The sequence below is a fragment of the Equus przewalskii genome, chromosome 10, assembly GCF_037783145.1.
Source record: "Equus przewalskii isolate Varuska chromosome 10, EquPr2, whole genome shotgun sequence".
Taxonomy (NCBI): Eukaryota; Metazoa; Chordata; class Mammalia; order Perissodactyla; family Equidae; genus Equus; species Equus przewalskii.
Window position 1 is genome coordinate 54,990,985 of NC_091840.1, and position 14,626 is coordinate 55,005,610.

At 37.0% G+C, this 14,626-nt stretch overlaps 1 protein-coding gene across 11 annotated transcripts in view; it reads left to right on the forward strand.

Annotated features, from left to right (window-relative positions):
• ARHGAP44 (Rho GTPase activating protein 44) overlaps nucleotides 1-14,626 on the forward strand; it is a 184,596-nt gene that overhangs the window by 89,787 nt on the left and 80,183 nt on the right. For all 11 annotated transcript variants that reach the window (XR_011523207.1, XR_011523208.1, XR_011523206.1 and 8 more), the window contains exons 2-3: nucleotides 12,131-12,170; nucleotides 12,559-12,663. Coding sequence is in view for 6 of the 11 variants with exons in the window: in XM_070561127.1 (XP_070417228.1) it covers nucleotides 12,131-12,170; nucleotides 12,559-12,663 (145 nt within the window). In the remaining 5 variants the exon portion in view is untranslated. The remainder of the gene's footprint in view (nucleotides 1-12,130; nucleotides 12,171-12,558; nucleotides 12,664-14,626) is intronic.

The window sequence follows — 14,626 nt, forward strand, 5'->3', positions numbered from 1 at the left end:
CTGCTTTTTCTATTTTGTTAAGAGTTTGTATAACTTTGGAAAGCCAACCCTGGTGGTCTCGTGGTTAGGATTCAGCTCTCACTGCCGTGGCCCAGGTTAGTCTTCTGCTCAGGGAACCACATCACCCATCTGTCTGTCAGTTGTCATATTGTGGTGGCTGCATGCTGCTGTGATGCTGAAAGCCATGCCCCCGATATTTCATATACCAGCAGGGTCACCCATAACGGACAGTTTTCAGCAGAGCTTCCAGCCTAAGACAGACCAGAAAGAATGAGCTATATAGAATTGTTTTAAAGTTTCCAAATTTTTTATTTTAACTTTTTTGTTATTCACTTCAACCAAAATTACATTGGGGTCAGAGAACATCATCTGTGTAGCGTCTGTCCTTTGATGTTTGTTGAGAGGTGTTTTATAGGCTGGAAGTGGTTAATTTTGGGAAATGAATTCTTGTGCGCATGAGAAGAATTTATATTCTATAATGATTAGATTCAGAATTCCATGATAGATAGGATTTACTCTATTAAATAAATCCTGTTAACTTATGTGTTTTAAATCCTCAATGTCTTTACTAACTTTTTTTCTGCTTTACCTCTCATTCATTGAAAGAGGAATGATGACATCTTCAATTATGGTACATTTTTTTAGGGCTTCCCTGAGGTTCTGTTAGTTTTGATTTATATGTTTGGTGATTCTTATAAGGTGTACCCAAGTTGAGAATTCTCATAGCTTCTTGATGAATTAAATTTTTCTGTCATTGTATTGTGATCCTCTCTCCCTTATAATTTTCTTTTTTTTTTGCCTCAAAGTCTATTTGGGCTAATATCAACATAATATTAATTACCAGTAGCCTGGTATGTGTTTTTTTCTCTTCAATCTTTCTCATTTTTTTATGTTTTAGATATAGCTCTTATAATTAGCATAGAGCTAGATTTTTTAATATCTAAGCTGGACATCTTTAGCTTTTAACTGGCATATTTAGTACATTTTTATTAATGATCTATTTGAACCTGTGTCTTATATTTTAGTCTGTGCTTTCTGTTTTTTCTTTTTTGTACTGCTTCGCCTGCTACTATCTGTTCCCATTGTTTTGATTTAGAGTTTCTATTGTGGATTGTTATGTTTTGTTCTTATTTTGATTATTTTGCCTCTGTTGATTTGGAAGATATATATATATATATTCTTTCTACTCTTTTGCTCTTTCCCTTGAAATGTTTATCATGTTTTAGCTTAACAAAATCTAAATTATTTTAACTCCTCTAACATCCAACAGTGGGAGCTTAGAATACGTAACTCGAGTCATCCTCCCTCCTTGACTTATGTGATATTGCTGTCTTGTATCTCAGTTCTATCTTAAAAAAAATCTTTTTTTACTTTTAAAGTTTACATAAAGTAAACTTCACTTTTTCAGTACAGTTCTATGAGTTTAACACATCCATAGCTTTGTGTAACCACCACCACCTTAAAAAATTCTCTTTGGACTCAAATTCTCACCCACCCCAATTAGTGTGCCTCACCACATATTCTGTTTTCCATCTTTACAGTTTTGCTTTTCCAGCATGTCGTATAAATGGAATCATTCAGTATGTATTTAACCTTTGAGGTAGGCTTTTGTCACTGAGCATAATGTGTTTGACAACTCTCCATGTTTTAGCATGCGTCAATAGTCCCTTCCTGTTTATTGCTGAGTACTATTCTTTGTTAATCCGTTTACCCGTTGAAGGACATTTGAGTTGTTTCCAACTTTTTGTTGTTACAAATAAAGCTGCAATGAACATTCATGAGTTTTTTTGTGTTTTTGTGAACATCAACTTTCGTTTTTCTAGAGTAGGATTGCAGGGTCATATGACAACTGCCAAGCTGTTTTCCACAGTGGCTCTACCATTTTGCATTGCCCCCACCCCTAGCAATGTGCGAGAATTCCAGTTGCTTTTCCTTTTCTCCAGAACTTTATATGGTCAGATTTGGGGGAGTTTTTTGTTGTTATTATTTTGTCATTTTAATAGTGTATCTCCTTCAGGTATTAATTTGCATTTTCCTAGTGGGTAATGATGTTGAGCAATTTTTCTTGTGCTTATTTGCCATGCATATATCTTCCTTGATAAAGTTTCTCTTCAGATTTTTTTGCCTATTTTTAAGATAAGATTGTTTTCTTATTGTTGAATTTGAGAGTTCTTTATTCTGCATACAATTCTTTTATCATATATGTGATCTGCAAATATTTTCTCTTTTTGTGGGTTGTCTTTTCATCTTTTAACGCTACCTTTCACAGAGCCAAAGCTTTTAATTTTGATGAAGTCTAATGTATCAAGTTGTTTTTCTTTTAGGGATCATGCTTTTGATGTTATATCTAAGAACTCATTGCCTAACCCAAGGTCGGAGATATTTTCTCATACGTTTTCTTCAAAAGTTTTGTAGTCTTATGTTTTCTATTTAAGTTCATGATCCATTATGAGTTAGTTTTTATATATGATATCAAGTATGGGTCAAGGTTCATTTTTTTTGCATATGAATGTCCAATTGTACTAGCACAATTTGTTAGACTTCTTCCTCCATTGAATTGCCTTTGTACATTTGTCAAAAATCAGTTGGTTATATTTGTCTGTGTCTGTTTTCTTTATTCTGGCCCATTGATCTTTTTAACTTTTCACTATCCCTTTGATTACTTAATTTTATAGTGAGGTAGTGAATCCTACAAATTTATCTTTTCTAAAAATTATTTTAGATCTTCTACTTCCTTTGCAGTTTCATATCAATTTTAGAATATTTGTCTATATCTACAAGAAATCCTGATGAAATTTTGCTTGGGATTACATTTAATCTATGACTAATTTTGTGAGTATCGACATCTGTATTATGTTGAGTCCTCTAATCCACAGACATAACATCTCTCCATTTTAGATCTTTGATTTTTTTCATAAGTATTTTATAGTTTTGAGCATACACATTCTGTGCGTATTTTGATAGATTTATACCTAAGTATTTTATTTTTTAAAGCAATTGTCAATGGTATTTTATTTTCAATTTCCACATTCATGTGATCATTACTAGTATATAGAAATAAAGGTTTTTTGTATGTTTACCTTATATCATGCAACCTTGCCGAACTCATTTATTAGTTTTAGGCATTTTTGGGGTAGATTCCTTGGCATTTTTATATAGACAATCATATCATCTGGAAATAGGGACATTATTGTTTGTTCCTTTGAGCTTTATATGCCTCTTGTTTCCTTTTCTTGCCTGATTGCACTGAGTCAAGCGTCCAGCACTATGTTGAATGAGTGTCAAGTGCAGACATACTTGCTTTGATCCTGGTCTTAGTGGGGAAAACATTTTGTCTTTCATCGTTAAGTATAATGTTAATTGTAGGTTTATTTTTTTGCAGATATTACTTATCAAGTTGAGGAAGTTCCCTTCTATTACTGATTTTCTGAGAGTTTTTACCAAGAATAGGTGTTGAATTTTGTCAAATGCTTTTTCTACATCCGTGGATATGATCATGTGGTTTTTCTTCTTTATTCTGTTAATATGATGGATTACATTGATTGATTTTCAGATCCTTGGAATAGTCTCCCTGGAATAAGCCCAATTTGGTCATGGTGATTAATTCTTTTTATCTATTATTGAATTCCATTTGGTAATGTTTTCTTAAGGACTTTTGCATCTATATTCACAAAGGAGATTGGTCGATGGTTATCTCTCTCTCTCTCTTTTTTTATTTTACTGTTCTTTGTCTGGTTTGGTATCAAAGGAATACTAGCTTCATCAAACGAATTGGGAAGTGTTCCGTCCTCTTCTATATTCTGGAAGAGCTTATGTAGAATTGGTGTTAATTCTTTAAATATTTGGTAGAAATCTCTTGTGAAGCCTTCTGGGTTGGAAAGATTTCTTTTTTGAGACCTTTTTTTAAAATTGGGGTTTCTGGAAGGAGTACAGATAAATGAGAGAAAGGAAGCCTCACATTCTTTTTCTTTTACTTTATTTTTTTAAATTGAGTTCATAATAGTTTACATCAATGTGAAATCTCAGTTGTACATTATTTATTGACTATCACCACATAAGTGCTCCCCTTCACCCCCTGTGCCCACCTCCTACCCCCCTTCCCCTGGTAACCACTGAACTGTTGTCTTTGTCCATGTGTTTGTTCATACTCCACATATGAGTGAAATCATCTGGTGTTTGTCTTTCTCAGCCTGGCTTATTTCGCTTAGCATAATTCCCTCCAGGTCCTTCCATGGTGTAGCAAATGGGGTGATTTTTCTTTTTTTATGGCTGAGTAGTGTTTCACTATATATATATGTACCACATCTTCTTTATCCAATCATTGGTTGATGGGCATGTGGATTGTTTCCATGTCTTGGCTACTGCAAATAGTGCTGCAATGAACATAGGGGTGCATGTGTTGCTTTGGATTGTTGATTTCAAGGTGTTTGGGTAGATGCCCAGTAGTGGGATGGCTGGGTCGTATGGTAGTTCTATTTTTAGTTTTTTGAGGTGTCTCCATACTGTTTTCCATAGTGGTTGCACCAGTTTGCATTCCCACCAGCAGTGTATGAGGGTTCTCTTTTCTCCACACTCTCTCCAATGTTTGTTATTTTTAATCTTAGTGATTATAGCCATTTTAACAGGCATAAGGTGTCACTGGGACTCTGACTGGGATTGCATTGAATCTGTAGATTGCTTTGGGTAGTATGGACATTTTAACTATGTTTATTCTTCCAATCCATATGCATGGAATCTCTTTCTCATTATCTATTTCTTTCAGTAATGTCTTACAGTTTTCATTGTATAAGTCCTTCACCTCCTTGGTTAAATTTACTCCTAGGTACTTTATTCTTTTAGCTGCGATTGTAATTGGCATTGTATTCTTCAGTTCTCTTTCTGTGAGTTCATTATTAGAGTATAAAAATGAAACTGATTTTTCTAAGTTTATTTTGTATCCTGCAACTTTACTGTAGTTTTTAATTATTTGTAATAGTTTTCCAATGGATTCTTTAGGGTTTTCTAGATATAAGATCATGTTGTCTGCAAACAGCAAGAGTTTCACTTCTTCACTCCGTATTTGGATTCCTTTTATTCCTTTCTCTTGCCTAATTGCTCTGGCCAAAACCTCCAGTCTATATTGATTAAGAGTGGTGATAGTGGGCATCTTTGTCTTGTTCCTGTTCGCAGAGGGGTGGCCAGTTTTTGCCTATTGAGTATGGTGTTGGCTTTGGGTTTGTCATATATGGCCTTTATTATGTTGAGGTTATTTCCTTCTGTCCCCATTTTGCTAAGTGTTTTTATCACAAATAGCTATTGGATCTTGTCAAATGCTTTCTCTGCATTTGTTGAGATGATCATATGGTTTTTATTCCTCAATTTGTTGATGTGGTGTATCACACTGATTGATTTGCGGATGTTGAACCATCCCTGTGTCCCTGGTATAAATTCCACTTGATCATGATGTATGATCCTTTTGATGTATTACTGAATTCAGGTTGTCAAAATTTTGTTGAGAATTTTTGCATCTATGTTCATCAGCAATACTGGCCTGTAGTTTTCCTTTTTTGTGTTATCCTTGTCAGGCTTGGTGATGTTGGTCTCATAAAATGTGTTAGGAAGCATTCCATCTTCCCTAATTTTTTGGAATAGCTCGAGAAAGATAGGTATTAAATCCTCCCTGAAAGTTTGGAAGAATTCCCCAGGGAAGCCATCTGGTCCTGGGCTTTTATTCTTTGGGATGCTTTTGATTACTGTTTTAATTTCTTTCCTTGTGATTGGTCTATTCAGATTCTCTGTTTCTTCTTGATTCAGCTTTGGGAGGTTGTAAGAGTCTAAGAATTTATCCGTTTCTTCTAGGTTATCCATTTTGTTGGCATATAGTTTTTCGTAGTATTCTCTTATAATCTGTTGTATTTCTCTGGTATCCGTTGTTATTTCTCCTCTTTCATTTCTAATTTTGTATATCTGAGCTTTCTCTCTTTTTTACCTTGTAAGTTTGGCTAGAGGTTTGTCAATTTTGTTTATCTTCTCAACGAACCAGCTCTTTGTTTCATTGTCATTTCTACTGTCTTTTTTGTTTCAATAGCATTTATTTCTGCTTCGATTTTTATTATTTTTCGCCTTCTCCTGACTTTGGGCTTTTTTTGTTCTTCTTTTTCTAATTTAGTTAGGTGTAATTTGAGGTTGCTTATTTGGGATTTTCCTCGTTTGTTAAGGTGACCCTGTATTGTGATGAATTTCCCTCTTAATATGGCTTTTGCTGCATCTCATATGATCTGCTATGGTATGTTTTCATTTTCGTTTGTCTCCAGATATTTTTTAATTTCTCCAATGATCCGTTGCTTGTTCAATAGCATGTTGTTTTGTCTCCACATCTTTGTCCCTTTATCAGCTTTTTTCTTGTAATTCATTTCTAGCTTTATAGCATTGTGATCGGAGAAGATGCTTGTTATTATTTCAATTTTCTTAAATTTATTGAGGCTTGCCTTGTTTCCCAACATATGGTCTACCCTTCAGAATATTCGTTGCACACTTGAGAAGAATATGTATTCTGCTATTTTTGGATGGAGTGTTCTATATATGTCTATTAAGTCCAACTGTTTCCTTGTTGATTTTCTGACTGGATGATCTATCCATTGATGTGAGTGGAGTGTTGAGGTCCCCTACTATTATTGTGTTATTATTAATATCTTCTTTTAGATTTGTTAATGGTTGCTTTATGAATTTGGTGCTCTTTTTTTGAGACTTTTAGTAGTACAAGTTCAATTTTTTTTTTCAGGTGCACAACATAATGATTTGATATTTGTATATATTGCAAAACTATGACCACAATAAGTCTGGTCAACATCCATGACTGTTCATAGTTACAAATTTTTTTTTTCCTTTGGTGAGGACTTTTTAGATCTACTTTCTTAGCAACTTTGAAATATGCAATGTAGTATTGTTAATTATAGTCACGATGCTGTACATTACATCCCCATGGCTTATTTATTTTATAACTAGAAGTCTGTACCTTTTGACACCCACTGCCTAACCCCTGCCTATGGCAATCACCAGCGCTCTGGTTCTCTGTATCTATGATGTTGGTTTTTTGGTTTTTGGTTTTGGTTTTTTTAATATTCAACATATAAGTGAAATCACATGGTGTTTGTCTTTCTCTGACTTATTTCACTTAGCATATTTCCCTTAAGGTTAATCCATGTTGTTGCAAATGGCAGGATAGCATTCTTTTTTATGGCTGAAAAGTATTCCATTTTATTTATACACTACATTTTCTTTATCCATTCATCCATGGATGGACAATTAGGCTGTTTGCATATCTAGGCTATTGTAAATAGTGCTGCAGTGAACATAGGGGTTCATATATCTTTTTGAGTTAGTGTTTTTGTTTTCTTCGGATAAATACCCAGAAGTGGAATTGCTGGATCATATGGTAGTTCTATTTTTAATTTTTTGAGGAACTTCCGTACCCTTTTCCATAGTGGCTGCACCAATTTACATTTCCACCAACAGTGCGCAAGGGTGCTCTTTTCCCCACATCCTCACCTTCTGGGTCTGAAGCTTTCTTTTTTGAGACTTTTGGTAGTATAAGTTCAATGTCTTAATAGTTATTGGATGATTCACATTATTTGCTTTTTATATTGGATGTATTGTGTTTGTTTGTATTGTATTTGCATTTTGTATGTGTATTGGATAGTTTGTGTTTTTTGAGTAATTAGTCCATTTCGTGTAAGTTGTCAAATTTACATATATGGTTGTTCAAAGATATCTTTTTGAAATCTACAAGATTTTGTAGTGATATTTTCTGTTTTATTCCTAGTATTGACAATTTGTGTCTTCTTTTTCTTTCTCTTCAATTGTCCTAGAGGTTTTTTCAATTGTGCTTATCTTTTCAGAGCTAGCTCTTTGTTTTATTGTTTTTTCTCATTATTTTTTGTTGGTTTAAATTTATTCATTTCTGTCCTTTATGATTTCCTTCCTTCTGCTTGGTTTTGACTTATTTTTGGTCTTCTTTTTGTAGGTTGTTGCAGGAGGAGCTTATATTTTTCATTTGAGAATATTTCTCTTTTCTAATGTATGGATGTAGAGATTTAAATTTTCCTTTCAGCATTGCTTTGGCTGTGTTAAACATTTTGATATGTTGCATTTTTACTTTTATTCAGTTTAAGAGTTTTTTAAGTTTCCTTTGAGACTTTCTCTTTGTTTTGCAGTTTATTTAGAAGTTTTGTTTAGTGTTCAAGTGTTTGGATATTTTCTTTTTATCTTTCTGTTATTTATTTCTATTTTTATTCCACTATGATAAGAGAATACACTCTATATGATTTCAGTTCTTTTAGATTAGTTGAGATTTGTTTTATGGCCCCAGATTCTATCTGTTTTGGTATATGTTCCGTAAGCACTGGGAAAGAATGAGTATTCTGGTGATGTTGGATGGAGTGTTCTGTAAGTGTCAGTCAAATTCTATTGGTTAATGGAATTGTTGCATTCTTATATATCCTTGCTGATATATATATATTTTTTAATCTAGCCGGTCTGTCAATTGTTAAGAGAAAGGATGTTGAAGTCTCCAACTCTTATTGTGGATTTGTCTATTTCTCCTTCCAGTTTCATCAGTTTTGCTTCACATATTTTGCACTGCGCTGGTTAGTGTATACATGTTTAAGACAGCCTACCTTCTTGGTGGATTGACCCGTTTATCATTATATTATACTATTCTCTGTCTCTGATCATTGCCTTTGTTCTAAAGTCTACTTTATCTGATATTAATACAACCATCTTGCTTTCTTCTGATTAATGTTTGCATGATGTCTTTTCCTATCCTTTTACTTTCAGCCTACTTATATCATTATATTTGAAGTGAGATTCTTATAGACAGCATGCTTTTCATCCACTTTGCCAATCTCTGTATTTCAATTAAGGTATTTAGACTGTTTGCGTTCATGTAATTACGGATATCGTGAGACTTAAGTCTACCATTTTATACTTGGTTATATGTTTCTTCTTTCTGTTTTTTATTGCTTTGTGTTCTTTTTATTTTCTGTAGGTTAGTTTACATTATGATTTATCAATAGTGTTTTTGAGTGTATCTGTTTGTGTAGTTTTTTTTAATGGTGACCCTAGGTCTTACATTATATATACATAGTTTATCACAATCTACTATGTCGGTATTTTACTAGGGTGAGTGAAATCTATAAACTTTACTTCCCTTTCTGTCCCTTTACCTTCCCCCAATTATAATATAATTATATTATTTCCTCTACATACATTTAGAACCACATCAGACAATATTATAAATTTTGCTTCAACCATCAAACATAGTTTAGAAAATTCAAGAGGAGAAAGAAAAACTGTTGTATTTACCATTTTTGGTCACCATCTTTCTTTCTTCCTGATATTTCAAGGTTCTTTCTTTTACCTTTCCTTTTTCTGCTTAGAACTTCCCTGAGCAATTCTTTAAAGCAGGCCTGCTGATGGCAAATTTTTCCTTTGTCTGAGAGTGTTATGATTTCTCCTTCCTTCCTGAAGAATATTTTCACTGGCTATAGGATTCTAGGTTGGCATTTCTTTTCTTTCAGTACTTGAAAAATGGTGTGCCGCTTCCTTCTGTCCTCCATGGTTTCTCATAAGATATCTGCTGTAACTTGAATTTTTCCCACTATTGGTAAAGTATCATTTCTCTACTGTTGCTTTCAAGATTTTTTTTCTCTTTAGCTTTCAGAAGTTTGAGTGTGAGGGTTGGTGAGGATCTTTGTGTTTACCCTGTTGGGGTTTGCTCAACTTCTTGAATATGTCGATTTATGTCTTTTGCCAAATTTGGAAAATTTTCAGTCTTTATTTCTTTGAGCATTTTTTCAGGCCTGCTTTCTTTTTTTCCTCCTTCTGAGACTCTGATGACATAACATTTAATGTTTTGTTATAGTCGCACAGGTCCCTGAGGGTTTTTTTTTTGTTTATTGGTTTGTTTGGTCTATTTTTGTTCTCTTGTTAAAATTGGAAAATTTCTATTGTGATTTCTTCCTGTCCATTGGTTCTTTCCTCTGCCCCCTCCATTTGCAGTCAAACCTGTCCACTGAGATTTTTTAATTTACATTATTCTATTTTTTAGTTCTAAAATTTATATTTGGTTCTTCTTTATATCTCCTGTTTCTCTTCTGAGACTTTCTATTTTTTCTTTTGTTTCAAGCATGTTCATAATTGCTCATTGAAGCATTTTTATGATGAATGCCTTAAGTCTTTGTTAGATATTTCTAACATCTGTGTCAACCTGGTATTGGCATCTATTGCTTGTCTTTTTTCATTCAGTTTGAGATTCTTCTGATTCTTGGTATGATGAGTAATTTTTTACTGAAACCAAGATATTGTGTGTATTATATTATGAGACTCTGGATTTTATTTAAACTTTCTCTTTATGCTGGCTTTCTCTGTTCCCGCTTCAGGAGGGGAAGGGAGAATTCTGCTTTGTTACTGCTGGGTGGGAGTGGAAACTCTGTCTCCCCTTTGGGCCTTCACTGATACCTCCGTGGCTGGGAGGGCTGGGAGTACCTTGTTATGGCTCCCTAGTTGGCTTCCATTGATACCACGGAAGACGATGGCCTTGTTACTGCTGGGTGGTGGTGAAAGTCCTATGGATTTGTCTCTCCACTGGGCCTCCTGTGACACTACCCCTCTGAGGGAGGATGCTTTGTTACCACCAGGTGAGTTTGGATGTCTAGGCTACCCATGTGGTTTCCATTGTCACTGCCCAGCAGTGGTAATGTCCCAGCTCCATGCTCATCCTTTTCTGACACTGCTACACTGGTTGAGGGGAGGGGGACAGGTTGGGTGTACAGCCTAGCAAGGGTGGAAGTCTAGTCTTCCTACTCAGCCTTTGCTGGTGTGAGTGGGGTAGCACAATAGTTTTTCTTGTGGTGTTTGGCTGGAGTGAGCAGTTATTGTCTACACATTTTCTTACTAGCCTGCCCCTTTCCTGGTCCTTTGGCTATAGAAACCAGACTTTTGTTGGCCTTGTTTTGTCTGCATCCATTGGTATGTCAGGTCACCAGCTTCTTAAGCTCCAGGTGTGTAATATGTGAAGCAAAAATTCCCCATCTTGCCATTCCTTGGATCTGTAGGTACTTAGCCATTCTGCCTTCTCTCTACCTTTCAGAATTTTCTTATGTTTGTTTTATACATAAGGTCTCGAGATTTTCTTTGTACTTAGAGGAATAGGTAAATACATTCACTCCATCTTCCCAGAAGTGGAAGTCCTCTCATTTTTTAATGTCCTCTGATTTTTTAATGTATCATTTGTTTTGAAATATTTCATGCCTATGTTACAGTCTTTGATAATTCCAACCACTGAAGTCCTTTAGGCTCTATACATGTTGTTTCTTCTTTCTCTGTACTCTTAGTCTTGGTGATTTGTTTTTATGTGAATTTGCAGTTTGTATGTGTGAGAGTGAGAAAGAGAGGAGGGAGAGAGAGAGAAAGAGAAAAGACAGAGAGAGAAACACCAGTGTGAGAGAAACCATTGGCTGAACCTTATCTCTGAGAATCCCTAGGCCATAATTTGCTTTGCTCCAAAGAAAATCTGCATTCTTGTCTGATGTGAGGCAGGGCTTGCTGACAGGTTGGGACCACTTTAGCCAGCGTCCACATTTTTTCCCTGAATGTGTTAATCTCAGGTTCAAACCCCTCACTTTCTGGTGGGGCTAACACTTGAGTGCAGATCTCAGGGATGGCATTTGTATTTGTTACCAGGACTCAGTGCTGTCTCCTTGCTTGCTGTTTATTGATCTTTGCTCAGATTTCTGTGATTTTTGCTTATTTGTTTGGGGGCAGACCAAGGAGTATGGGTGGGGGAACCTACCTAATTCTGTTAATTAAAACAAAAAATGTCTGGGAACAAAAGAAGTGTGTGTGTTGTCCTTCATCCAGGTCCATGTGTAGCAAGAGACTGTTCAGAGTATCTTGGCTGCCCTGTTTTTGCTGGAGTGCAGTTACTTAAGGTTCCTAGTAATTTCTGGTATTGTTTGTATTTTCTCTTGTTGGAAATTTCTGCTACTAATGCCTCTGTTTTTCTTATCTCTCCATAAGTGAAGAGAATGGGAACAAGTGTGAAACTAAGTTCCTAGTTTTCTTACTGATTGTTTCTCAATTTTCTCTTTAGGGCAGAAAAGACTGAAGTTCTGAGTGAAGACCTTCTTCAGGTAAGATTGTTGCTCGCCCTTAGCTCACAGACACCCAAGCTGTCTTCCCTTTTTAAAACTCAGCCATTCCCAATGCTGTTTAAATTGCTCGGACTGCTCCCCAGGCAAACTGTTTAGAGACACAACTGTTTATCCTTTAGGATAGTACCTTGCATTTTGAATACCAGTTCAGGGAAGACTTTTCAGGAGACATTTGAAGTCATTTCACTGCACAGTCAGCAGAGTCCAGAGTCTGTGATCGCTCCTTATCCAGTTCTCCAGTGCTGGATGTTTTTCTCTGCAGTCCACAGAAACGTGGCTTGGACTCTTTTCCTGTGATTGTCCAGACTGACAACCCCACTTCTGATGTTGCCCTCACCTGTGACCCCACCCACTGCTCTGTCTGCAGGTGGAGAAGCGCCTGGAGCTGGTGAAGCAGGTTTCCCACAGCACGCATAAGAAGCTCACTGCCTGTCTCCAGGGCCAGCAAGGGGTAGAGGCCGACAAGCGCTCTGTGAGTGCCCTCCTTGCCCTGGGCAGCTTAACACGTGCCTCCTGATGACAGCGGTCCCGCTCTTGGGCCATGTGGCTGTTTATACAGCCATTTCTGTCTGAGAATCCACCTGACCTGTGGTGTGACTCTATGCTTTGGCCCCTCCTACCTCTTCCCGCCCTTTAACCCTGCCTGAAGCATCCCCACTGTCACCAGGCAGGGTGCGGTCCCTCTCCTTGTCCTTCCGGACTGGGGCAACCAGGAAGATCCCAGGGGCGTGCTTGAGATCCCACCTTTAGGGAAGCTTTACCCTTTCTCTCACCTGCTTCAAAGCTCATTCATAGACCCCATTTGCCTCAATTGTATTTTAAGATTTCATGGAAAAAAAATGATACTGTGGTTTTGGAGGTTATAAGTGACCTATAAAGGCCCTTGTGAAAACTGTTTTTGCTCTAACGAAACAATAAAGAGAGTCTGCTAAATAAAGGTCCTCTGATGTCTTTGTATAGGACCTACATTAGCAGTGAAAAGTGTTGCGTAATGTGGCTCCACTGAACAGTCCTTGGTGTAAACAGTCGTGGCAGCTTACTTCCGTTCTGACCCCAACGCCCCTCAACACCCCCAAAGATGAAAAGATACTCTCAGACTTTTCACTTGGCTTCATTAAAGGGGATATGCAATCTAGGAGGGTTTTTTCCTCCTTGAGTTTACCATCGACATGTTTGGTGTCTGTCTGGTTTCTCTGACCTGGAATGGTTGTTGGCTTCTGCTTCCCTGTGGTCTCCCTGAGCCCTCCCAGCTTCCGCTGGCCTCATTTCTATTGACTGCTGTGGGATGTGCCCTCATGCTTCATCCCATCTCATGCTGCAGGACAAGAACCTGCTCTGCTTGCGTCATCAATCATTCCATTCTCTCTTCCCAGCTCTGGTTTCTTCTTTCTTAATATTCCCAGCAGGAATCACTTATGTGTGGTAGAAATAAAATGTTCATGGCTTTGGAAAATGTCTACGGAAATAGCCCTGTATATTTCAAGAATTTCAGCAAAGGGAACCTGCACAGTTTAAAGGGAGAGTTTGCAAAATTACTTTAGACATTAAATCCTTTAATCAAATAAACATCTAATATGGGAGTCCAGGAGCTGTTCTGAGTGGGGGCCTGCAGCCAAGCCTGCCTGTGACCCACCTCCTTTCTTTTGTTCCAAGAGGCACTGTTTTAAAAATAACTCATGTATTGTATAGTATATTTTGGTATCACAAGTAGCATCTGAATGTTCTTACCAGAGGCTTGAAACTGGCCTTTGGGCTGGGTAGGTTGATTACTTCTAGTGTTATTTTTCTGGGACAAGATAAAGTTACCTAGATTTGTAGGGCTTTCGTTGGATTGGGGGTCTTGCAGATTATATCAGTTGGAGACATTTGGCTCCCTAAGTGTGCTAAAATATTGTGAATTAATAGAAAATTTGAGATATGGCAAGGCACAGATTCGGAGATGATTGGCATTGAAAGATAGTTTGTCACCTGCAGTTCCTTAAAGGAGGAGACAGGTCACAGAGGGCCTACATGGGGAAGCACCAGGACCAGCAAGGAGGCAGAGTGAGGAAGATGTGGGCAAGAGCCTTTATTTTGGTTTCCACAGGAAGGAATGAATGAGGCAGGGTGAGCAGGTTTAGAATTGGCTGGTTTGAATAATTCTAGTAGGTTCTAGGGCACAGATGCCCCTAGTTGTCTGATACCTGGCCTTGGGGTGATTAGGGCAGGTGGATGGTGACCCGGAGTGTGAGAGCCCCGTAAAGGAGATGGTTGGGGTATGGGCTCTGGATTGGTTGGTTTGCATTTGAAATGCACACTCATGGGTGAGTTGCTTACTGTCCCGAGGTATTGGCTAACCCTGGGAGGGGCAGTCCATCAGAATACAGAAAATAAAAGACACTGATTTAATAGTGACTTCAGCAAAAAGGCACTTACTATCTCACTTAACATGACAC